This window comes from Gouania willdenowi, chromosome 11 (genome assembly GCF_900634775.1).
Source record: "Gouania willdenowi chromosome 11, fGouWil2.1, whole genome shotgun sequence".
In the NCBI taxonomy this organism is placed as follows: domain Eukaryota; kingdom Metazoa; phylum Chordata; class Actinopteri; order Blenniiformes; family Gobiesocidae; genus Gouania; species Gouania willdenowi.
The window spans coordinates 1,485,179-1,510,224 of NC_041054.1; the positions used below are offsets into that span (position 1 = coordinate 1,485,179).

General features: G+C 35.9%; 2 protein-coding genes across 2 annotated transcripts in view; both read left to right on the plus strand.

The window, feature by feature from the left end:
• The first annotated feature begins 4,525 nt into the window (after positions 1 to 4,525).
• ndufs5 (NADH:ubiquinone oxidoreductase subunit S5) lies at positions 4,526 to 7,413 on the plus strand. The gene is made up of 3 exons (XM_028461496.1): positions 4,526 to 4,648; positions 6,165 to 6,384; positions 7,209 to 7,413. Exons 2-3 carry the CDS (start codon positions 6,169 to 6,171, stop codon positions 7,311 to 7,313), a joined length of 321 nt encoding a protein of 106 aa, XP_028317297.1. The 5' UTR covers positions 4,526 to 4,648; positions 6,165 to 6,168; the 3' UTR covers positions 7,314 to 7,413.
• A 3,560-nt stretch (positions 7,414 to 10,973) lies between these two features.
• Positions 10,974 to 25,046, plus strand: part of macf1a (microtubule actin crosslinking factor 1a) — a 229,607-nt gene continuing 215,534 nt past the window's right edge. Inside the window, exons 1-2 of the mRNA XM_028461883.1 lie at positions 10,974 to 11,208; positions 21,236 to 21,465. Of these exons, the coding sequence (XP_028317684.1) occupies positions 21,243 to 21,465 (223 nt within the window). The 5' untranslated portion in view covers positions 10,974 to 11,208; positions 21,236 to 21,242. The remainder of the gene's footprint in view (positions 11,209 to 21,235; positions 21,466 to 25,046) is intronic.

The following is a 25,046-nucleotide window of genomic DNA, read 5'->3' on the forward strand; positions in this document are numbered from 1 at the left end:
TAGTTTCCCCGTAAATATCCAAATATCACATAAACGGAACCAGATTTAATTTCCAAAACAAAAAAACGCTGCTTGTTTGGTTTTTGTAGTTTCTATATTTCTGTTTTGGTTTTTGGTCAGTAAAACAAAATAAGCACACAGTTCATATGTGGTTTTGATTTGGTTTTAAAACAGAATAACCAAAGAACAAACTGTACACGGGTTGGGTACAAAATAAAAAACACGATTGCTTAAAATGAAGAAGCAGGTGAAACATAGTCAGTGCGAGTGTGTGGATGAATCCTCGTGGTTTCATTTTATTTGTTTTTTTTTTTTCTTTCCTTTTTTATATTCAAACTTCCTGAAAATTGTATTTTTTAGCACGAGTCAGCATGAACGACTCCTCGTGTGGAGGCTGTCCAAATGAATGTTGGCCATTTAATGTTTACCAAACATCCTGAGTCAGCACATCTAACCTTATAGAAGGACAAACAAGGGCCTAAAAGTGCTGACAATGACACGAAAAAACCTAAACGACGTCTCGGTTGCACAAAAAAAAGCATCAAAGTAATTTTTAAGCTCAAGTTTAAACACAAATTTTGGAATGAAAAAAATGCATTTCTATAAATAGTGAGAAAAACACATTTATTTTATTCAAGTTGATCCCAGATTCTTATTTAGAGTACTTTAATAAAACACATTAAAGTTAATAATCAGTTTTGTCATTTTTCTATTATCTTTTAGACCAAATTCCAAACCTTTGGATGTAACAGGATGTAACCAGGAATGTTTGTTTAGATGTAAACAGAAACACCCTAGAATAATTTTTTGGGGTCGTTCATTTGACAGAAAACATTAGAAAATGTACGACAGCAGTAAAAAGAGTTATTTCCACTTTAATCTACTGTTTACTTTATTCTGAAAATTAAAGAAAGATCCTTTCTGCCCTGATTTCTGCTAGAAACTCTTGAACTTTTTAAGGTTTTTAAGATGTTTTTATTGTCACAACCAATAAATTCAGCTCATACAATAGAGATTAAATTAAGCCCAAATTACAGAAAAACATTTAAGAGTCAAAAAAAGGAAACTGATGCAAACATTTTCAGTGATTTTCCATTCATTTTATATGTAGGATGTATTAAAGTACACACGCTGGCTTGGCCACTCCCCTTTTTTCAACTTAAACCGACCAATGGGCAAAAAGCTCTGCTGAAACTGCATTTCAAACTCAAATTTTTACGTAGATTTCATATAAAAAAACACACACTGACGTCACCTTTAGCGTAGTTAGCGTTAGCATTAGCTCGGTCTTCTACTATACATGCATTTGTCCTTTGATTTTCTACCAATAGGGACAGACCATTTGTGCATTCTGACTATAAATTGAAGAAATGAAGGTAAAGCTGATAAAAAAAATATCAGTGATGTGAAACTGATGTTTTCTTAGACACTTCAGAGCTAAAGAAAGATGTCCTTTAGCTGCTACGGTGTTGTGTTCAAGGTCGTTGGAATTTCCCAATAACGGTGGTGAAACTAAAGTGTTTTGTTTTTCCTGGGATCCATGTTGTGTATTACTGCTGTAAACTCTTTTTAGGATCACTTCCTGCTCTGTGAGTCATGTGACCGTGTGTGTGTGTGTGTGTGTGTGTGTGTGTGTGTGTGTGTGACAGCCTTATGGAGTCAACAGCACACCCCACTGCTGTTAGCGCTTCACTTTCCTCACTTTGAACGAATGAGCTTTTTTTTTTTTTTTTTAAATGAGCACTCGTGCACTTTATCTGCCTGTTTACCTTGTTTGTTTACCTGTTTACCATCCGTCTGTGTCCTTTAGTTCAGGGGTTCTCAACCTTGGGGTCCCGGGACACTAGAAGGGGGTCCCCAGATGCCTTCAAGAAACTAAGAATTTATTTTGAACAATTTGAGCCCAATTTTGCTTATTTTTACCCTTTTTCTGCAGCTACACCAAACTTGCCATATTTTTGCTCCTTTTAATGCTTTGTTTGCTACATTACTCCCATTTCTGCCACTTCTCCATCAATTTTCAATGCCTTTACTGAACATTTTTTCCAATTTAAACACATTTTCAGTATTTATAAACCCTTTTCCCACAGAATGTTGCATATGTTGACACATTATTGTCACTTTTAACTTCTTTTCCCCATATTTGATGCTTATTTGCCAGTTTAAACTAATTGTTCCTACTTTTTTCTGCCACTTATAAGCCAATATTGTAAATCTGAACCCTTTTTTTTTTTTATACCACTTTTTCACTCTGTTGGTCTATTGTGCAATTTTTAACCAATTTCTGTGGTTTTTAAAATCCCATTTCTTCACCTTTTCCACCATTTTTGATCTCTTTGAACCCATTTTATTTCTAATTAAAACAAAGATTTTTTTATCTTCAAGATGACTATATACTATGACCCAAAATTGTATAAACGTCCTGGATAACAGTGGATATTATTCAGATGAATAAATAAATGTGGTTATCACAGATTCATAGAACAATGGACCATCATTTTACTGACTTTATGGATGGACCCCAAAAATCTCTCCTTTATTCCCCCTTATAGATGGTCCTGTCTCCACATGACTGTTCTTCAATGTTCATGTCTGTGTTCAAACACCTTCAGCTACAGTGGGGGTCCCCACTCTCTGGGACCTGAAAAGGTTGAGAACCACTGTTTTAGTACCTCCATCCTCACACAGATGGCCTTTAACGTGGATGTAACTGAACGAGAGTTTGGCTCCAAAACAACATGACAGTTATCTTTACTGTTGAGTTATATTGATAAAATAAATAAAATAGATGTTTTAAATCAAACGTTATAATACAAATGCTATATTTATTTGAACCATCCTTTAAAAAGTCTTATTATTGTCTCTTTTGGAGGCCAACTCTTCTTTAAATTTCGGTGCTGAATGATGAGCTCCTTTCAATCGTCTCATAGCTTTGTATCACCTCTGTGCTTCTGTTTTTAAAACGTTCCCACCCGGGTTTCTTGGTGGGAGCGTTTGTTTTCAGCTGCTTTTGTATTACAGTCACAGCCTGTGAGGAAAAAAAACAAAACAAAAAAAAAAAAACACTTGAATGTAAACTGGAGTTCCCAACAGTGTGTGTGAATGAGTGGAAACGTCCCGTCCTGCTTTGAGAAGGTTCAGAGTTTATAAATAGCAATATTAAAGTGTTTATTAAGTGTTTCCTGTCACTGTTACAGACCTGATGTTGGTCAGGGATGGACGTGCAGGGACGGGAAAGCTGACGTGAAGACCTTTGGGGAGGGACATGAATAAAAACAATCTGACGTTGCACCAAACTAATGATGTACTGTCTTATATCATGGAAAAGTTGTTTTTGAGAGCATTTTGTCTGATAAAAACAAGAAAATATGATGGTTTAAATTTGTAGATATTAAAAGAAATGCTTCCATTCAATGCAAATGATTAATGAGTAAGTGTCATAAGCTAAATATACACTTTAAATACATTTAACTAATATATATATATATATACACAGTATATATACTTCCCAGGCAATCAGAGAAGCTATATTTGCATCAATAATTTGTATTGGGACATCTTTACTTAAAATCATGACAAGAAACAGAACTAATTAAAAGCGTTGATGATTAAATATATACAAGAGTGAAAAAAGTTTCATTTTAAGAATTGTTTTAAATTACAGACTTGCTATGAATTCATTTATTTTCTAAAATGTGTATTTTGTGTCCAGTCTTTAAAAGTTGCATTTCTGAGTAAGAAATTCACTATTATTAATATAGATTCTGATCAGCAAAATATTTCAAAATAAATAAGCAAACAGACTCAACAGTCACACAAAATGACAGACAAGCATAAAAGGACAAAGATAATAGACAAAAATGACTTTAAAATCCAAAATGAAAACAGAAAAACTAAAAAAATGAATCCAAAAACCACAAAATTAAAGAAAAATAAACAAAATATACAGAAACCACTCGAAAAACAATATGAAAGTACAATACACAAAAACGCATAGAATTACAACAAATTAACTTGAAATGGAAGAAAAATAAACACAAAATAATATTTTTTAAAAATGACCAAAAAAAAAAGAACACCAAAACACAAAAATAGGCAAAAAAATAAAATAAAATAAAATAAAAATGCAAATATGAAAAATAAATCAATTAGATAATAGATACACAAATCCTCTGTTAGTTTATATATATTAAACCTTAGATTGATCAGTAGCTTACCTTGCTGTGATAAAAGTTGCCCATCTTTGCTTTAGGTGGAATTCATGCAGCGTTTGTGGAATAAAAACATTTTTTTTAATTTTAATTCAGTGTGAAATCATCTTTTAAGCATAATATAAATAACTGTTTTCTGTAACTTCATATTTGTGCCTAAATACAAGTTACAATCTTAAAAAAAGATCTTGTTTCTTGAGATGAACTTTGATTTATTTGCTGTTGTTTAGTTTATTTACATTTTTTTGTCCACGTTGAATTTATAAATAAAGTTATGGAGGGTGAAAAAATAAGGAAAACGCACTCTTTACGACAGTGCTGCTCAGTTTACGACAGTGTTGCTCAGTTTACGACAGTGTTGCTCAGTTTACGGCAGTGCTTTCGTCAGCCGTAAAGCAGATCTCCGCTGGAAGGTGAATCAACTGAAAACAAACTCGGTAAAAACCAACATTTTAAGGATATTAGTGTGTGTTTTAGCAGTTTGTGAGCTGTTATGACAACATGCAGGTTTTATTGATAGTCAATAATGTGACATTAGAGTCGTTAGCATGAAGACGCTGTCATTGAGCATTAACGTACTGGTTTAAACATTATAATCTATTTAAAAACGCTTTATTCTCGGTATTTATTCATAGTTAGCTGCACTAGCTCTACCGTTAGCATGAGCTGTCATTTTAATAGCAAATACGTCTCTAATTTACCTATAATTTACATCAAAAGTGAACATGTATTAGTCTTATTAATACGGATTGTTTTTTTTTCTCCTAATTTTAATGTTACAGATATTGTGTCGCTTTTTATCATTAATTTATTTATTAGGAGATATAACAACATTTCAGTGAACAGTTTTCTATTGTATACGATATTTTCAAACAAAGACACAACTATTTATACACACCACAGAGACGTTCACACACATATTACATATATTAAATGTTATAACCATACATACTAAATAAAACAGATATAATTAACATTAAATTAAACAATAAAAAACAATTTAGTAAAATGTGTTGGTTTTTTAAATATAATGTTGTTGTTTTTAATTAAAAACTTCTTATCAACAATGATAAATGTCAATAATATAATGATCAATATTTTTTTAAAGAAAAAGTGCGACTTGTAACTCTAGAAAATTAAAAGTCAGAAGAATAATTTGCAGAATTTAGACATAGAAATGTATGATAAACCTTTTTTTTTCCAAAGTTATTTTTGTTTTTATTTATTTTTGTGTTGAGTTTTGTCTTAAAATTGTAAAAAAAAAAAAAATAAATAAAAAGAATTAAAATACACATTAATAATGAATGAAAGGTTGGACGATATGAACCAATTAATAAAGTTTTATCAGAAAGATGATTCTGGTAAAGTGTGGAAAATGTCCAGTAAACTTCGACAGGAACTTAAGCTCGTGAATTTTGGTAAAATTCAGAAATATGGGAATTCGCTATTGGGAATAAATGGAAATTATGAGTAATTTTGACTAACTGTGTCATATCTAAAGTCCAAACATAAATATTAGCTTTCATTCAAAATAATACAGTTAGAAAAAAACACAACATTTAAAAAACTAGGGTTGGAAAATCACAGGAATTTTGAAAATTGGAAACTTTTCATGGGAAAAAACTGGACATTTAAGGTTGGCTCTTAACAGGGATGTTGATTAAAGTTTGAAAATATATTTTTGCATCATCTAAAATATCAGCATCAGTGATTTAAATGTTACTCCTAATTTCCAGTTAATTCCAATAAATAATTCCCATTAAAAGTTTATATTTTTGAACATTCCAGAGTTTGTTTACAACTAAATCCAGATGAAATTTACTGTTGAAAACTGTCACGTAGTGTTTTTTACTAACATCCAGCTGCAGTGAACGCCCACTTTCCAGAATAACTCCTATTAAAATATGGGTTATTTGTAATGTTACAGTTTGTCCAAACACTTCCTCTCCTCAGCGCCATGCCTTTCTTGGACTTGAACTCGCGGCTGGGCTTTAACCTGGACCACTGGATGCTGCTGCAGAGCGGGGAGCAGCCCTACAAACACGCCGCGCGCTGCCACGCCTTCGAGAGGGAGTGGGTGAGGTGTGCCCACGGCATCGGGAAAACGCGCGCCAACACCGAGTGTAAGCTGGAGTTGGAGGATTTCTACGAGTGCATGCACCGACAGAAGATGGTAGGTCTGAACTCATCATGGTTCCCAACCTTAGGGTCAGGACCCCAATTTAGGAGGGGGTCGCCAAATGCTTTACAGAAACTAAGACTATTTTCTAACAATTTGAGCCCATTTTTGCTGCAACTACACCAAATTGATCATATTTCTAACTTATTTTCATCACTTTTTATTATCATATTTTTAATCTTTTTAATGCCTTTTTGCTACATTACTCCCATTTCTGACACTTACCCCTCCCTGTTTTGTACCCCTTTTAAGACTATATTTACACTGAACCTTTTTTTTTTTTAAACCACTTTGTTTTTGTCCAAACTCTAATTTGCAAATTTTAACCAATTTCTGTGTTTTTTTAAATCCCATTTCAACACCTTTTCCACCATTTTTGGTCACTTTTTATGCATTTTTTTGCAACATTACTCCCATTTCTGACACTTCTCCATTAAATTTAAATGTCTTTTCTGCACATTTTTGGCACTTTAACCCCATTAACCATTTGTTATGCCCATTATTTGCCAGTTTAAACTAATTCTTCCTATTTTTTTCTGCCACTTTTAAGCCAATATTAACACTTTTTAACACTTTTTCTGTCTGTTTTTGCCCACTATAATTTGCAACTTTTTTGTAGTTTTTAAAATCCCATTTCACCACCTTTTAATTGATTTTATTTCTGATTAAAACAATGATTTACATCTTTAAGATGACTATATACTATGGAGAATACTAATAAACTTCCTGTATGACAGTGGATGTTATTCAAATGAATAAATAAATGTGAGTATATCGTCCTCATGACATTAAAGTGTAGTGTGGTATCTGTCCCTCAGCGTGCCAGGCTGTACGCCATCCGTCAGCAGAGAGATAAGATGGTGAAGGAGGGGACGTACACCCCTCCCCCGCATCACGCGGGACAACCTGACAACTCTCCATGAGGAGACCCCCCCCCCCCCCCCCCGTCTATCAACAGCTCTGCTCAGTGTACAGTAAATAACCTTATGACACTTTTCAAAATAAATGTTCACTCTGACCCTCCTTAGGCTCCGCCTCCTTTCCTTTCACCTCTCAGACGAGTGTCAGGGATCACAGCGAGGGTTACAAATGCAACGGACGAGACGACGACCACGTCAACAATGGGTCATTTATTATATGTAGCCCACACATTCACACCTGTGTTTAAAAGTTTTAAACAAAACATTTTAGTTCAGGGGCCAAATACAGACCAGTTTGATCTCAAATGAGCCACAGATTTTAGGTGGAAAAAAAGCTAAATTTCAACATTAATGTTCCAGGTATAAATTACACACAAAGTATGTGAGAGACTGACAATATCCAAGCATTAAGTGATCCTTAAACATACATTAACTTACAAATTTGCAAGATTTTGAAAAAATTACATTTTATTCATCAATTTGAGATTTAAAAATGTGGAGAAAAAATGTAAATTTGTTTCTGTGTGTGTTTAGAGGGGCTGAGATATGTAAAGTTCTACATTTTTGTGTCAGACACTTAGTTTATTTGTTAAATACATAAATATAAATTACCCCTCGATAATAAAACCATGACCTGTTCTCTAGCGCCACCATCAGGGTGAAATTGACCTTCATAAAATTAGGAAAAGTCATGAAATATGAAGCAAAATAAATAAATAAACGTTATTTTTTGAATAATAAACATTGAATGGGGTCAAATTGACCCTAAGGATAAACAGAGGGTTAAATTGAACCAGGACAAAAGTCGGAAAGAGAGAGAGGATGTCCTGGTGGAGGAGATGGAGACGATATTCTAGTGATTCAGAGGAGGAACGTTCCACCAGAGAAGATCCAGTCCATCATCCAGCTGGTGAAGGAGGTAAGACGGCGCTGATGGTCGGTTTTTATTGTTACCAAATGATTTCTAATGTCTTTACCAAACTAATGTCTCTAATGTACATAGAAATGATATCAAAGGTGAATATGTATTAATACGGATTATTATTTACAGATACTGTGTGTCGCTTTTCTCAGTTTGTTGTTTTCCATTAAAAACTTGGTATCAATAATGATAAATGATGTAAAAAATAATATACTGATCAATAATTTAAAAAAAAAAGTAAGATGTAATACTGGAAAATTAAAATTAACAAGAATAATAATCTAAATAATTTTAGACATAGAAATGAATTATTAACCTTTTTTTAAAGAAAAGTTAGACGTTTGAGTGACGGCGTAATGCTGCGGTTGGATGTGGAAACAGGTTCAAAGGAGGTGGATATGGTGTTTTTTATCCTGTTCATTGTGTGCTTTTATTTTGGAAGGACTCGCCATCTCATCCTCTGCCTTTAATGAAGATCATCATAATAAAAATGCATTTCCTTTTCTTTTAAATTAAACCTTTGGGGGGTTTTCACACTTTTACGTTCAGTTTTTCATGTTTCCCTGCCCAGTTTAAACTGTAATAAACCAATTTAAACTGTAATAAACCAATTTAAACTGTAATAAACCAGTTTAAACTAATAAATCAGTTTAAACTGTAATAAACCAGTTTAAACTGTAATAAACCAGTGTTTGTGGGTCAGTGAACAACATGAAACGACCACTCAGACTGAACTCAGTGACCTGATGCTATTTATTATTCTTTCATTTAATTACAACCTTTAACTCAGACTGATCACATTAGGATTATTCAGATACAGCCACTAGAGGGCGCTCACAGCACAGCTATCTGCCATTATTAACCAATTATTCATTGATGAAATTAAATACTAAATAAACTGTCAAAGTAACACATCTCCATAAATGAAGTAGTTAATAATACAAATAATCAAAAGTACGGGAGAGGATTAGGGGCAATTTTGACAGAGAAAATCATTTTGGGCAAATCAAGAATAAAGTCAAAATTTCAAAAATGAATTCTACTTTATTCTTGATTTGGCCAAAATTATTTTCTCCATCAAAATTGGTCCTAATCCGCTACCGTACAAAATAAATAAACTCAATAATAAAACTTATTATTATTATTATTATTATTTTGAGGTCCAAAATCGTTTAAATGTAAAAACTATTAATTTAAAAATACTGCAATTCATGTTTTCCATTGTTTATGCTTGATTTACTCTCAGATCTGTAAAGATAATTTTAACCTAATAGTGGGAAAAAAGCTCAAATTAAATAAAAATAAATCATTTAATATATCTATAGGTTAGGTTTTCTATCTGTAATATCACACTTCCACCACTAGAGGGCAGCAGTAAGAAACTTTTCTCCAAAGCAGCGTGTTTCCATTTAGAGGAAATGTTTAATTTAGTATCATTTTCTCTTCTTAAAAATCACTTTAAGTTGTTTTATCTTCGTGTTCTTTTACACACAGTGAATTATTCTATAGCTCAGTAGAATAACTTTATATTTAAAATTCAATAAAATAAAACAATTCACAAATTGGCAACAAAAAACTCACACAATTATGCGTAAAAAAACATGACAGAAAAATACAGAAAATGACAAAACATTAATTTGAAACAAACAAATAGACAAAAAAAGACACAAAATGGTAACAAAAATTACTTAAACACACAAAAAGAATAAAATTACACAAACTGAATTATAAAATTACACAAAAACAATCAAAATGCCATCGAAAACACACAAAATGAGAACAAAAACACACACCTTTTTTTCTTTCCTGTTATAATGCTCAGATTATTCATGATATAAACGATGATCATATGATCATTCATGTTCTGATCCATCTTTAATCTTCAGAACTCTGTGAATCAGTGGTAACTGTCTAAATAAAAAGGCGTGGGAAGGACAAACTCAGTTGTGTTTAACATTGTGGAGATGTTTTATATTTCACCAACTGCAGCAGATTTTATTATCAACTGTAATCAATTGTTTTCTTTAGTTACTGTGTGTGTGTGTGTGTATATATATATATATATATATATATAATTTTTTTTTTTGCGACAGTGTAACATTTTTAAAGAATTTGTTTTTTAATTCCATCATTATTGTGGAAAAAACCCAATTTTTATACCTGAAATAATACAAAATATCACAACAAGGAGAGAAGAAATTAGATATATAGTCACACTATCGCAGCAACACTCGAGTTCCTAAATTCACAATAAAAAAATTCAGGAATGAAAATAAAAATTGCGGTCATGATGTGCTAAGAAAACTATACATCCAAAGTATATATAATTAACTTTTCAGCAGAAATAGTACACCGCCTTCAAAATAAAAGCAAACATAATTTCGTCTGCAACCCTCTAGAGGAAAATGGGTCCGCTATCATTATTTTGGGCCCCAACCCACAAGTTGAGAACCACTGACCTAAAGTGTAAAGCATTCACTTACAGTTAACTGTAATTAAATTATATCATTGATTTAGTCAATGATTAATGTTCTTAATGTGGGACCGTTCAAAGGCTGTAGCGGCCGGATTTGGCCCATGGACCTGGGGTTTGACACCCTGAGCTCAGCTGTGTGTGTGTGTGTGTGTGTGTGTGTGTGTGTGTGTGTGTGTGTGTGTGTGTGTGTGTGTGTGTGTGTGTGTGTGTGTGTGTGTGTGTGTGTGTGTGGTGGGGGTAGCTAAAGGAAGCAGAAAGGAGGGACAGCCATTACATCAGAATCACGTCGCGTGCTGTTCTTCCCGGTATCGGTTCGGTCCTCGGTCTCGGTCCCCGGTTCTTTTCCTTCTCCTGAATCCGGGTCTCGGAGCCCTATCCGTCCTCTCCAGCCTCCAGCCTCCAGCCCTCCATCCACCCGGAGGGGCGGGAGCCGCGGCGGGCAGCATCCCAGCCTCCGTCGCTCGCTGCTCGGATCGAAGGACCGCGGCTGCCCGGTGAAGGTAAGCCGCTGCGGAGCTCCTTCATTCCGCCTGTTAGGAACAGAACCATCGTGACACACTCACCACTCTGACATCTCTCACTTTAACACAGCGAATCTAATCCATTATTATCTAATATCATGAAATCAAAGACCACTGTCACCGGAAACTGTGCTGGGAATCATTAAAAATCCCATAATGAAATAAACACACATTAAAACACACAGTGGGTCTGTCTGCTTCTCCCAACGTGTTGATCCTACATCTACATCCAACTGCATCCATCCACAGGGCAGAGCAGGCTGTGCATGCCTTGTTTCTAAAGCAGTCATTTCAGAGCTGAGGAGGTTTTCTGGGTCGTGAGAAGGTTTTTTTTGTCCTGCTAATGAGAGAGTGCAAAGTAAGGGTGTACATTGCCATGACGATACGATACAAAATGTTTTGCATGTATCGATAAGATTTGATACATTCCAATGCTAAACAATATGATATACGTTATAGACTTTTCTGTGAAAAACAAATGGAAACAAAACAAATTCACGTTTTGAAATGGGACAATATCCTGTAGGGCTGTACGATGCCATGAACATGATGATACGATATGCTTTACGGTCATGTCACAATAAGATGTATCCCGATACTAACCAATACAATATAAGCTGTTGCTCAGACTGTCTATAGTTCCCACACTTCACATGCTCAGTAAGTCTTTACTTCACTGCCGGACCCTTGTCCTTCTAGCTAAAGTTCTGTCAGTTTTATTTTAGCCCTAATCCTAACCCAGGAAATACCCTAAAATGTTTCTTTTTTTTGTATATGTATTTTTAAAGGTGGAATTTGCCGTGTTAAATATGTTAAAATGGAAAAAAAAAAAATGTCAGAAGTGGAATTTGAACCCACACCAGCAGAAGAAATAATCCTTGAGTCTCACACCTTTGTACAATATACTGTACATACATCATGATATATGACATACATCAGACTGTTAAATTACATTTTTCAAAAAAGTTTAACATTTGCTCCTACAACACATTCTGATTCTGTTAAGTTCTTAAAAAAATAAAAAATAAGTATGTAGGGCTGAGCGATATATACCAAAACTCTTAATATCTTTTCTCAAAATGGCGATATATCATATAAATCTCAATGATTTTATTTCAAATAAAGTCTGACCAGAAAGACAATTCTGAGTTAAATTTGCTGATGCAAAATGCTACACAGGCTCATTTATTAATAAACACCTGCACAATATGTGACAATTTTGACTTTTTCTTCCCTAAAGGACAGCACGTGTGAGTGAGTTCTGTAGTGTGGACGCACTCAGTAATCCATCTAACTGTGTTTTTCAGGCTGTTCTGAGAAGTAGCAAAAGCAGCGACTCATAAAATGAGTATTTTTTATACAAAATAAGCTATAAAAATATATATATTGTTATAGATGATACAGTATTGGAATTTTCTATATAGAAATTTAAATAGAAAACTCAATATATCTTGAATCTTGATATGTCGCCCAGGCCTACCAGTATGTTTTATGAAAATAATGTGCAATCAATGTCCAGCTAAAATCCATTGAGGAGTGAAGTAGTTTATAGGGATGTCCTGATACAACTTTTTTACTTCCGATACGATACCAATATTGCACCGTTGCATATTGGACCGATACCGATATCGATCCGATACGATGTCAGCACGAATCATTCATACGTTTATTACTTGTTTTGTAGTGTGGAATGTTAGAAAAGGCTTGATTATAAAAAAAAAAACAAACACATTTATTAAAAACCAATGGATTACATATAATTAACCTTTTAGAATAACAACATTCTATGATTGATTAAAAGAAATGAAAAAATAAAATAGAAGATATTGAAGAAAAAAAACAAACAAAAAAACCCCCAATATATATATATATTATATATATATATTTGTTTTCTAGCTGATATCGGACCGATATCCGATAAGAATATCGGATCGGGACACCTCTAGTAATTTAACAAGGTCTGATGGTGCGTTCACTGACACCTAGTGACTGAGTATTTACGTGCTATTCATAAGTTAGCGCAAATAAATGTTTTTTTTTTTTTTTGTTAAAAATTGTGATTAAAAAACCCAATTTAGATATTTTTTTTTGGATCGATATGATAATTGCGTGGTGAAATATTGTAATATATTGATTGTTTTCTTACACCCTTAGTGCAGAGGAGATCATTCAGTCCCACACAGACAGCATGAATCACACATGGATCACATGGATCAACCTGATTAGTTGGTGTTGGTTAGTCCTGGTCTGGACTGAAGAGCGTCCTCCACTTCTCCGTCTACACACTGGGATCTGATCTGATGTCCATCCATGCAAACACATTCATTCCCACTGAGCTCACATCCTACACACACACACACACACACACAGAGGAAAGGAATGCATACAGCTACACACTGACACCAGCTCTACTCTACCTGCTGTGAGTCTAGACTACATCATCATGTCTGTTACAGCTCACATGATACACCGGGAAGTCAAAATCCTATCAACAATTTTCACAAAGTTAGGGCTGGGACAATGTCTATGCTTAGATTTTTTTTCTCACAATACTTGTGTGCCAATATATATTGCAAGTATTGCGATTCAATGGTATTGATTATTGCATAATATTTCCAGCAAGTTCAATTTTACTTCTTTTTTTAATAAATTGTTACGGTTTCATTTATTCGGACAACTTTTTTTCAGGAAGTCTACTTTGATCTTCTGACTGCCAGTCTTCTTCAAAGGCATCTGCTGATTGCTTTGATGTGTTCGATGCTTGGACGCATTTTTGTCCTTGACTTTGATGTTTCCTTTGAAGTTTCCTTTGACGAAGACAACAAAGACTTTTTGTCCGGCAAGACAAAAACAATCGTGCGGGAATTACTACGTGGAAGTCAAGGAAACTTTAAAGGGATCATCAAAGCGATCAGCAGACGCCTCTAACGAAGACTGGCAGCTGTCAGTCGAAACATGCCAGGAGATCAAAGTAAACTTCCTAGGGAACAGTTGTCTAAATGAATGAAACCTTACCAAGCTTTTAAGATTGACGTTTCCGTTTCAGAACGTTAATGGTACGTTTTTGGCACTGATGATGGAAAATCAAAGGCCGTATGTGTCAAACTTTATTGTCCAGCCTCTGGTTCGTCCACTCACTCTTTTGGCGACTCATCATCGGATGATGTGAATTTCCCACTTCACACGCTTGTCTTCACACTGTTATGAACCGATCAGCAACCAAAGCACTTTAGGTCACTTAGTAGAGACGAGAGGAACATCCTGCTTTCACACGTAATGCATTTTTTTTTGGAAACAAACTCACTGACGCCAGAAAAAACTGGCAGCTGTAGCACTTCACTTTGTTGACTTTTTGTTGAACTTTAGCCTTATTCTAACATTAAAGGGATAGTTTGCCTATTTAAGACATGACGTTGTATGCAATCCTCACCAGCACTATAGTGCATACACATTGTCTCACTCAGTGGTCACCTCCCTGGTCCGAGTTCTGGCCGCTTGAAGTTGGTCAAGAAAGTAGTCCCGGTTAGTTTCCGGGGCCACAAAACTGTGCGTTTTTAATAGAAAAAAATATATGCGTTTGAAAGCTTGATTCATTTACATCACAAAACCGCCCACAAAAAAATTCATACCTCCAGTTTTAATCGGCACTATTTTCTCTTCCGTTTCCATCAATCCGCGCGTGATTGAACATTTTGCCATGTTCAATCACGACCCACTTTTTTTTAGAATTCAACCAACCAATATTTAGTATTTCAAAAACAAAAGTGTAATATTTAAAAAAAAAATAAATCTATATATTTTCATGTGCAACATTCACGTCAAAATAAAAGTTTCTTTCAAAATAAAAGACAAGTCCAACATGAGAGACATTAAGTAGTTATTTTTTACCAGCTGTCCACGACCCACCCAGTACAGGTCCGCGACCCACTTTTGAGTCCCGACCCACCAGTTGACAATCACTGATCTAATTATTAGGTTGTTTGAGTGATTTATGGACTTTGAGTTGCATTAAATATACTTTATTTTGTAGAGATCTGATCATGTTTACCTCCTTCTCCTCCACAGCTCCTCAACCTTCAGTTCATTGACACTTTTATTTGTGAGACTGCAGCAGCAGCAATAATGCAAAAACCACTTTATGTATTTCTATAGGTGACGATAAATAACTGTGGGTTTTATAGAAACAAATGCAGCTCAAAATGACTGAAAAACATCACTGCCTCCCACAATGTAACGGTTTGATTGATTTCATTACAGTTATGTATGGTAGATACATGCTTTATTACATCATCAGCTTTGGTTTTACCCACATATTGTTGTGACTGTGTGGGTGTAATAGTGTGTTTGTTAGTTTCTGTTTCTGGCTTTGCTGTGAAATGTTGAGGTCAGGGATTGTTCTGTCCTTGGCGTGTAAATCAGATGTGATTCCTGCCCAGACAGTTCAGCATTACGACGCCTTTTCTCTCTGCGTCTTCTGCTTCTCCCTCAGCTGTTTTCTGCTGTTTCTGCTGACACACACACACACACACACACACACACACACACACACACACACACACACACACACACACACACACACACACACACACACACACACACACACACACACACACACACACACACACACACACACACATATGCTGTCCAGGCTAAGCTGTGGGAACAGATCGTGTGCATGTAAATCCTGGCAGAGTTATAAAACAGAAATCCAGCAGCGTGACAGTGGGAGGAAACCCTGCTTAGATTCATACAATATGTCTCATGGAAATCAGCTGCTGCTTTGGAGTGTCTACAAAATAAAACCGATGGCAGAAAAACTGCATCATGTTTTTTAGATAATTAAGTTAGTTTGTAAAAGCAAATGTGTCACATATTTAACACTTACAGGCTGTAAAATGTGTAATTTTATATTGCTGTGAGTACATTAGGGGTGTACATTGTCATGAATCTGACGACATGATACGATTCACGATTTGCATGCCACGATACGATATAGGCTGATACTAAACAATACAATATATATATATCGCGATATATCATGATATGAATAATTACACATTTCAAAAGTACAAAATGGTATTAAATGAACATTTTTATTTAAATGTAAGTTTTTTTTTTTTTTAAAGTAAATTTTTTAAAGTAAACAAGTACAAATATAAAAAACAAGTGGTATGTTTATCAAACTGTTGCATAACTTTTGCGTCTACAACAGATTCTGGCTTTGTTAAGTTCTTAAAGGGCCCATGTGACACTAAATGGACTTTTCTGTGTTTTAAACATCATAAAGTGTTATTATATATATATATATATATATATATAGTGTTATTATAAGTGTTTTTTTCATTGATTCCATCGATCGTTAGTTAGAGGGTGATTTGTTCCTTTCTTCCTGCAGGGGGAGCACACACACCTCCCTACAATTTGATGACACGTTCCCACTTTGATGATGAATTTGATGCTGCACTGAGCTGAACTTTGGTGTGCTTCAGCAGCAGGGTCGGGTTTATGCTAGTGATGGCTCCGTTACGTAACGCGACTATTATATCTAACCCGCCCATTAAATCCTGAACACAGAAATTTCAAACACAGTTTGTGAATCCTCGCTCCACAATTAAAGTCTAAACAGTTTTTACATGTTTTAAGGAATACGTTTATGAACTATTTAATGTGTCTTTAACTACATTAAACAAGTTTGGCCTGTAATGTGATCTGGTTTAGGAAAGAAGACGAAATGGAAATAAACAGAAACTGGTAAAATGGAAAATCGTACATTTATAAATAAAATAGAAGGTTTAGTTTAGGTTTAGACTCAAATGTTAGTAACAGTTTGTGTTTTTATAAAGCGTTGTCCTTCAGTTGTTTGGGAAGATTTCATCCTTTCTCCCACAGGAAAGTGATGTTCCTTTAGCTCACTGGCTTCTTTCTTTCTTTCTTTCTTCTTTCTTTCTTTCTTTCTTTCTTTTTTTTTTTTCTTCTTTCTTTCGTTCTTTCTTTCTTTTCTTTCTTTTCTTCTTTCTTTCTGCTCAGATGCCTCAAACAGACGTAATAATGACACGTTGCGTCTTCGTTTGAAGCTTCCTCCGTTCCACGTCTATTTTTAAAAGCCTCACTGACTCACTGCCACAGAGCGAACAGACACACACTGCCGCACACCACAGGGCCACACGGCATTCTGGGAAAGCTCTAAACCAGCAGCATTTCCCTGCTGACAGAGGACGTGTTTTTACTGGAACTTTGTCCAGTAGCAGGAGGAGATGAAATCACAGCCCAGGCTCAGACTCACACGTCTCTAATGTCTCTAACGTCTCTAACATCTCTAACATCTCTACCGTCTCTAACATCTCTAACGTCTCTAACGTCTCTAACATCTCTAATGTCTCTAATGTCTCTAATGTCTCTAACGTCTCAAACGTCTCTAACGTCTCTAACGTCTCTAACGTCTCTCTAACGTCTCTAACATCTCTCTAACGTCTCTAACATCTCTAACGTCTCTAACGTCTCTCTAACGTCTCTAACGTCTCTAACGTCTCTAACGTCTCTAACGTCTCTCTAACGTCTCTAACATCTCTAACGTCTCTAACGTCTCTCTAACGTCTCTAACGTCTCTAACGTCTCTCTAACGTCTCTAACGTCTCTAACGTCTCAAACGTCTCAAACGTCTCTAACGTCTCTAACGTCTCTCTAACGTCTCTAACATCTCTCTAACGTCTCTAACATCTCTAACGTCTCTAACGTCTCTCTAACGTCTCTAACGTCTCTAACGTCTCTCTAACGTCTCTAACATCTCTAACGTCTCTAACGTCTCTAACATCTCTAACGTCTCTAACGTCTCTAACGTCTCTAACGTCTCTAACGTCTCTCTAACGTCTCTAACATCTCTAACGTCTCTAACGTCTCTAACATCTCTAACGTCTCTAACGTCTCTAACGTCTCTAACGTCTCTAACATCTCTAACATCTCTAACGTCTCTAACGTCTCTAACATCTCTAACATCTCTCTAACGTCTCTAACGTCTCTCACGTCTCTAACGTCTCTAACGTCTCTAACGTCTCTAACATCTCTAACGTCTCTAACGTCTCTCTAACGTCTCTAACGTCTCTAACATCTCTAACGTCTCTAACGTCTCTAACGTCTCTAACGTCTCTACATCTCTAACATATCTAACGTCTCTAACGTCTCTAACATCTCTAACATCTCTCTAACGTCTCTAACGTCTCTCACGTCTCTAACGTCTCTAACGTCTCTAACGTCTCTAACATCTCTAACGTCTCTAACGTCTCTCTAACGTCTCTAACGTCTCTAACGTCTCTAACGTCTCTCACGTCTCTAACGTCTCTAACGTCTCTAACGTCTCTAACATCTCTAACGTCTCTAACGTCTCTAACATCTCTAACGTCTCTAACGTCTCTAACATCTCTAACGTCTCTAACGTCTCTCTAACGTCTCTAACGTCTCTAACGTCTCTAACATCTCTAACGTCTCTAACGTCTCTAACGTCTCTAACATCTCTAACGTCTCTCTAACGTCTCTAACGTCTCTCACGTCTCTCACGTCTCTCACGTCTCTAACGTCTCTAACGTCTCTAACGTCTCTAACGTCTCTCACGTCTCTCACGTCTCTAACATCTCTAACGTCTCTAACGTCTCTAACGTCTCTCTAACGTCTCTAACGTCTCTAACGTCTCTAACGTCTCTAACATCTCTAACGTCTCTCTAACGTCTCTAACGTCTCTCACGTCTCTCACGTCTCTAACGTCTCTAACGTCTCTCACGTCTCTCACGTCTCTAACGTCTCTAACGTCTCTCACGTCTCTAACATCTCTAACGTCTCTAACGTCTCGAACGTCTCGAACGTCTCTAATGTCTCTAACATCTCTAACGTCTCTAACATCTCGAACGTCTCGAACGTCTCGAACGTCTCGAACGTCTCTAACGTCTCTAACATCTCTAATGTCTCTAACGTCTCTAATGTCTCTAACCCTAACCCGACTTAATCTCAAACCTAACCTCAAACTACATAAGACTTAGACTTAAATTTAACTTAAAACTTATCCTCAAACTTTACATAAAACTTCAAATTCAACTTAGACTTAAACAAGCTCAAACTCTATATAAAACTTAGACTGGAACTTTACATAAGACTTAGAGTTAACCTCAAACATAACCTCAAACTTTACATAAAACATAGATGTAAACCTAACCTAACCTAAATTTTACATAACACTTTACAAAAAATACATACAACTTTACATAAAACTTAACTTTAAACTTTACATAAAACTTAGACTTAAACTTTACATGAAACAGACCTAATCTTAACCTCAAACTTTACATGACATTTAGACTTAAACTTAACCTCAAGCTTTCCATAAAATTTAGAATTAAACCTTACAAAAACATAGACCTAAACTTAACCTAAAACTTTACATAAAACTTAGACCTAAACTTAACTTCAAATTTAACCTCAAACTTTACATAAAACTTCAAATCAAACTTGGACTTAAACAACCTCAAACTATATATAAAACTTAGAATTAAACTTTACATAAAATATATTGAAATAAGTGAAGCTCAAAGTGCTTCTTTTATACTTCAATTTAATGCAACTTTATTTATATAGCGCTAATAACAACAAAAGTCATCTCAAAGCGCTACTACGTCACTCAGATTATATTCTCTGGGTCTGAGTCTGTTATTTATTTATGTTTATGATAAATCAGATGATGATCAGTGTAACTTTGTTCATGTATTAAAGGAGTAACTAAAGACAGGAGGGAAGGATAGGATTTCAAAGCTTATTCCGTGTTTCTATTTTTAAAAGGACTCGATTTGAGTAGAAATCTTCTTCCTTTGTCTATTTTTATCCATGGATTCCTTCACCTGCAGAGAATGAGATTGATCTGGTTTACAGCTCAGTGTGTGTGAGGAGACTCTGGAGACTCTGAGACTCAATAAGTCCATACGTCCAACCTCCTCATGGGATCATCTGCTTCTTCTGAGCCTTTTAATGATTCCTTAACATCCTCCTTTGTCTAAAGGGATCCAGTGGATCGCAGTATGACAGCGTTTAGAAGGAATATGAAACATCCTCTGCACAGACTGTCACAGAATAACAGCGTTTAATGAGCATCGCTCATCGTCTCTCTTTCATCTCATTCTCTCAGCTGATGTTTTCCTTCCACTCGTTTGTTCTTTCCTTGTCTGATGAATTCCTCAGTAAACGTCTAGACATGCTGACCAGTTTAACCCACTTATTTAACACTGCATGGGCTCGTGTTGATCACAATTTGCATCCCTAATGAGCTCTGCCTGAGCACCAGCAGCACAATATAACAGAGGGTGGCTAACATTAGCATTTTATTCTATTATTCTTTTCTATTTTGTTTTTGTTTATTTGGGTTTTTTTTTTTACGTTATTTCTTTCAATTTTCAATCTTTTATGTTTCTGTTTTTTTCTATTTTCTTATTGTTTTGCTCTATCCTGTTTTAACATTTTCTTTTAATTTCAATAGTTTTTATGATATTGGTTTTGTTTTGCTATATTTATTTACACTCTTGTTGGTTTCATTGATAAACCTTCTCATCTATTTTTAAATTGCACTTTCGTTAAAAAACGTTTTTTTTAAAGAAACATTTACATCAACAGTTTTCAACATATTATCAGTATCAACAAAAGTCATTTATTAAACCTGTGTTTTCAGTGTTTCTACGATAAAAGTCAAATAATTATAATTGTAACATATTTTATTTTATTAGACGTCAGAATTTGAATTACAAAGTGTTACTTTTTTGTTTAATCTTCTCTTTTTCCTGACCTCCTTTTCTCCTTCATCCTTCCATCCTTCTGCTTCATCCATCTTTCATTCAACCCACCCATCCCTCCTTCCTCCACTCACTCCCTTCACTCCTGACCTATTTCTCTATACTTTTCATTTCTTCTCCCTCATCCATCCATCCCTCCATCCATCCATCCATCCATCCTCTCCTCCATCCTGTCCTCCGTGCAGCAGAGTGATGGAGTCCTCAGACGACGACACTCTGAGTGAGCGTTCCTGTGTCAGTGAACCGTCTCTACGCACTGAGCGCTCCCACTCCTCTCTGTCCCCGTCTACCTCCACTCTGCTGGGACCACCCGGAGACACGCTGCCCTGGAACCTCTCCAAACATGAGCGGAGGAAGAGGAAGAGTCAGGACTCCGTGCTGGACCCTGCGGAGAGGGCGGTGGTCCGTGTTGCAGGTGAGGAGCTGACGGTCAGGTGTTAGATTCTCCTTTTAAACAGCTGTGCGTACATGTGTTTTTAGGTTCAAACCTGATTAAAGCACGTCATCCTTTTTTCCATCCCAGGAAGTAAAAACAACAACAAAGAACAGTGTAAATTAGGCAAAGTGAGTCAGTCTATAAACATTAAACACAGCATGTGTTGGCTTTATAGAGACCATGGTGTAACGTGGAAACGATTCACATTAATGTAAACGTGGCAGATCTAAGTGATCTCAGACACTGATTTATAGTCCAATGGTTTGGTTTGAAATAAAAGTTTCCATCTCTTCTGCTGGCCTCTAAAGTTGGACTGAATATTATACAAATCTACCACTGGGGGGGCGCTCAGCGTAATAAGAAAGTATGGGCTGCGTCCCAATATTCCCTCCTATGTCCTTTACTATCAACTTTTCCTTAACCGTGTGGATGACGTCACGGGGTTAAGGAAAGGTGTTAGGAGACTTGGGCTGCGTCCGAATAGTCCCTCCTATCTCCTTTCCTATCCACTGTTCCTTCACACCCCAAGTGGTGATGATAAAGAACGTCTGAGTTCTCTTTAAGCTCAGGAAAAGAGGCTCAATGCTTCCTTTCTAACCTCCTTTAGCCTAGGAAACACTGATGTATCCTTCACCAAAGGAGACTACATAATGCTGACCCACAATTCCTTGCGACGACAACATTTAAAGGGACACGCACACCCGAGCGCTTACGGAAACTCACGAAGACCGACAAGGGACGGAGATCATGTAAATTACCGATGCAATGATAATATGCCTTTAACAACTTTAAATAAATAATCTAAAACCCATATCTTATTATATGTAAGACATATTATCAGATTATAACTGACATAAAACAGACACTCTGTGGTTCAAGAAAAAGGGATCAGAGACATTTTTATCCACATTATGTTTTATTCAACATAATTCATATTAGTGAGTGGAATGTGTGTGTGATCAACTATTCTCAATTTTTGAATCAGCAGCTCGACAATAACGTACGGTTTCAGTTTGGACCACGGAGTGGAGGGAGATATGAGCTAATCACTGGTAAAAAGCCCAGTAAACGTCTGGAAAACAATCAGCAGGAATAAATATGATCTCCCTGGTGAAGACAGTAGCTCTAACAACAGGTGAAATGATAAACTGGTGATATTACAGCCTGTGAATGCTGTACGGGGACGCATTTACTCCGCCTCCGGGTCCTAGTGCCTGCCTTACGGTGAAGCCTGTTCCGTTTACCGCGTTTACCGAGGTCCGTGTGAAAGTCTGCATGTTTATGCCTCCGTCCATCCACTCTTTTCATTATATCCATGTCGTTTCAGGCTCTTATGAAATAGTCTTGGCTGGAGTCTGGGCCATCTTGGATTATGTCCACATGTGCAAAACGATACTAATTAATTTAAAGCCGCTTTAACCAAGTGAAGTGTTTACAAGAAAGAGGAATTATCTAATTCGGAATTAAAAACGGAATAAACCAGCCACCTAATTCGAAATGAACTTTAATTCAGAATTAAATTAGCATTAGGAATTATGTGTTTACAAGGTCAGGTTAAAGAGGAATGAACTTTTATTCTGCTTTAAAGAGGAATTAAAGCTTCCATGTAAACGTGGCCAGTGTGTCTCCCTCTTGGTGTTATTTTTTCTTCTGTTTGGTTTTTCTGGACTGGTTTTGTGCATTTTGATGCTTGTTGTGGATTTGTCTCTTAGGTTGATGGACTTTGCTTTGCTTTGACAGTTTTGTCGACTCGTTGGTCTTATTTTAAAGTTTGTTAAACCTGAGCACTGAATCCATCAGGCTGGTTTGTGATCACTTAAACATGAGGTTAATTGTGAAGACGTTACATTAATCCTAACGTGACCTGGGTTTTTACTCTGACCTACATGTTCATTGTTAGTGGAATGTGATGAATACATTAAGCTGCTTCAAACTAGAACATATCAAACATTTATATGATAGTTTTATTTATTTACGTGTTTTAAAAACAAATCTTTTCATTACTTGTCATTATCAAATCATTTTCATTGCAATACAATCTAAATCAGTGGTTCTCTTTTGGCTCTAGTTCCCCCTTTCTCTTATTCAAAGTACCCCCTTTTGTCCAACTGCAACTTTTTGCTTAGAAATTTATTTAAAAATCATAATGATGGAATGAACGAGTGATAACACACATTTGAAAGAATCTCATTTTGTAAATAAGTGGAATGAAACAGTTTTTAGTGCATCTCATTATATCAAGATATTTTGGCGACCCCAAAGATATTTTTTTCTAGAATTAATGTTTGATGGTGTTTGAGCTATATAGTAAAGAAACAAAGTTGTTTAAGATTGTTGTTTTAATAATACAAAAATAATTTCAAAATTTCAAAAATCTATTACAATTTTTCAGAAATTTCAGGCGACCGCACATGGGGTCCCAACCTCATGGTTGAAAAACACTGTTTTAGTGCCTCCTGAATAGATTTCTTTCTTTTTTTTTAATCATTTGCGGTCATATGACGCCTGGGTATCACCTGTAGTACCATCCCATACCTCTAGGGGTACACATACCCCCATTTGAGAACCCCTGATTTCATTCATTAATTATCTTATTAATTTAAACTTACCATCTCATTTATTTCTAAATTCTATTTATCACATACATGTAGTGTTCATTCATCTGTGTGTTAATTATTTATTTATTTAGCTATCCACTTAATTATTCGTTTTTTTGTAACTATTTATATACTTACACATTTAATCATGTATTTGATTTATTTATTTACTTACCTATTTTTTATTTTATTTTTCAAAGATGTATTTATTACCATATTCATTTATTTATTCATTCATCTATTCCATCTTCATTGCCGTCCATTGGCAGACACTCTTTGTTTCTTTGTTTGTTTGTTTACTCGGGGCCGTACAGGACGTATCACTACGTTAGGACCCCAGATGTCTGCCTGCATGTACCTTAGGCGTCCTTCATATCGCCTGCTGCTCCCCCAACATTTTTTTCTCTGCAGGCAGCGACGCAGCCGCCTCGTCCCGGGGTTCCTGCTGTTTCTCTGTTGCCACGGTGACACTTGTTTTTTTTGTTTGGTCTCCATGGTTTTAAAAAGGAGAGGAGAAGCAATGGCTGCCGGGGCGAGAGAGAGTGAAAGTGACACTTAACATAAAAGAGGAGAGAGAGAGAGAGAGAGAGAGTGAATTTTAATTTGGCGCCTGAGAAAAGAGGAGGGAGTGTGTGAAGAGGTGAAAGATTGAGTCTGTTTAAAATGTGATGAAGGGAGAGAAGAAGAAAAAGAGGGGGAGTTTGGAATGACCACCTTTATACACACACGTGTCACAGGGGTCAGACACACAGAAATCTGGGTAGTTTTGATCTGGGAAAAAGAGGTGGAGGAGCAGAAAAGAAGAGAAATGAGGGTTAAAGCTGTGAGAAACACAAAGAAGGAGCAAATAGTGGCTTTAAAAAAGGAGGAGGAGGAGGAACAAATGGAGGCAAGAGGCTAATAAAGCAAATAACTTCAACAGTTTAGACAGAAAAGTGTGAACATCCAGTTTATTCCTAGTGC

Coding starts and splice junctions, on each gene's coding strand:
- ndufs5 (XM_028461496.1), top strand. CDS start 6,169: ATGCCTTTCTTGGACTTGAACTCGCGGCTGGGCTTTAACCTGGACCAC. Junction 6,385..7,208: donor GCATGCACCGACAGAAGATG/GTAGGTCTGAAC, acceptor TCTGTCCCTCAG/CGTGCCAGGCTGTACGCCAT.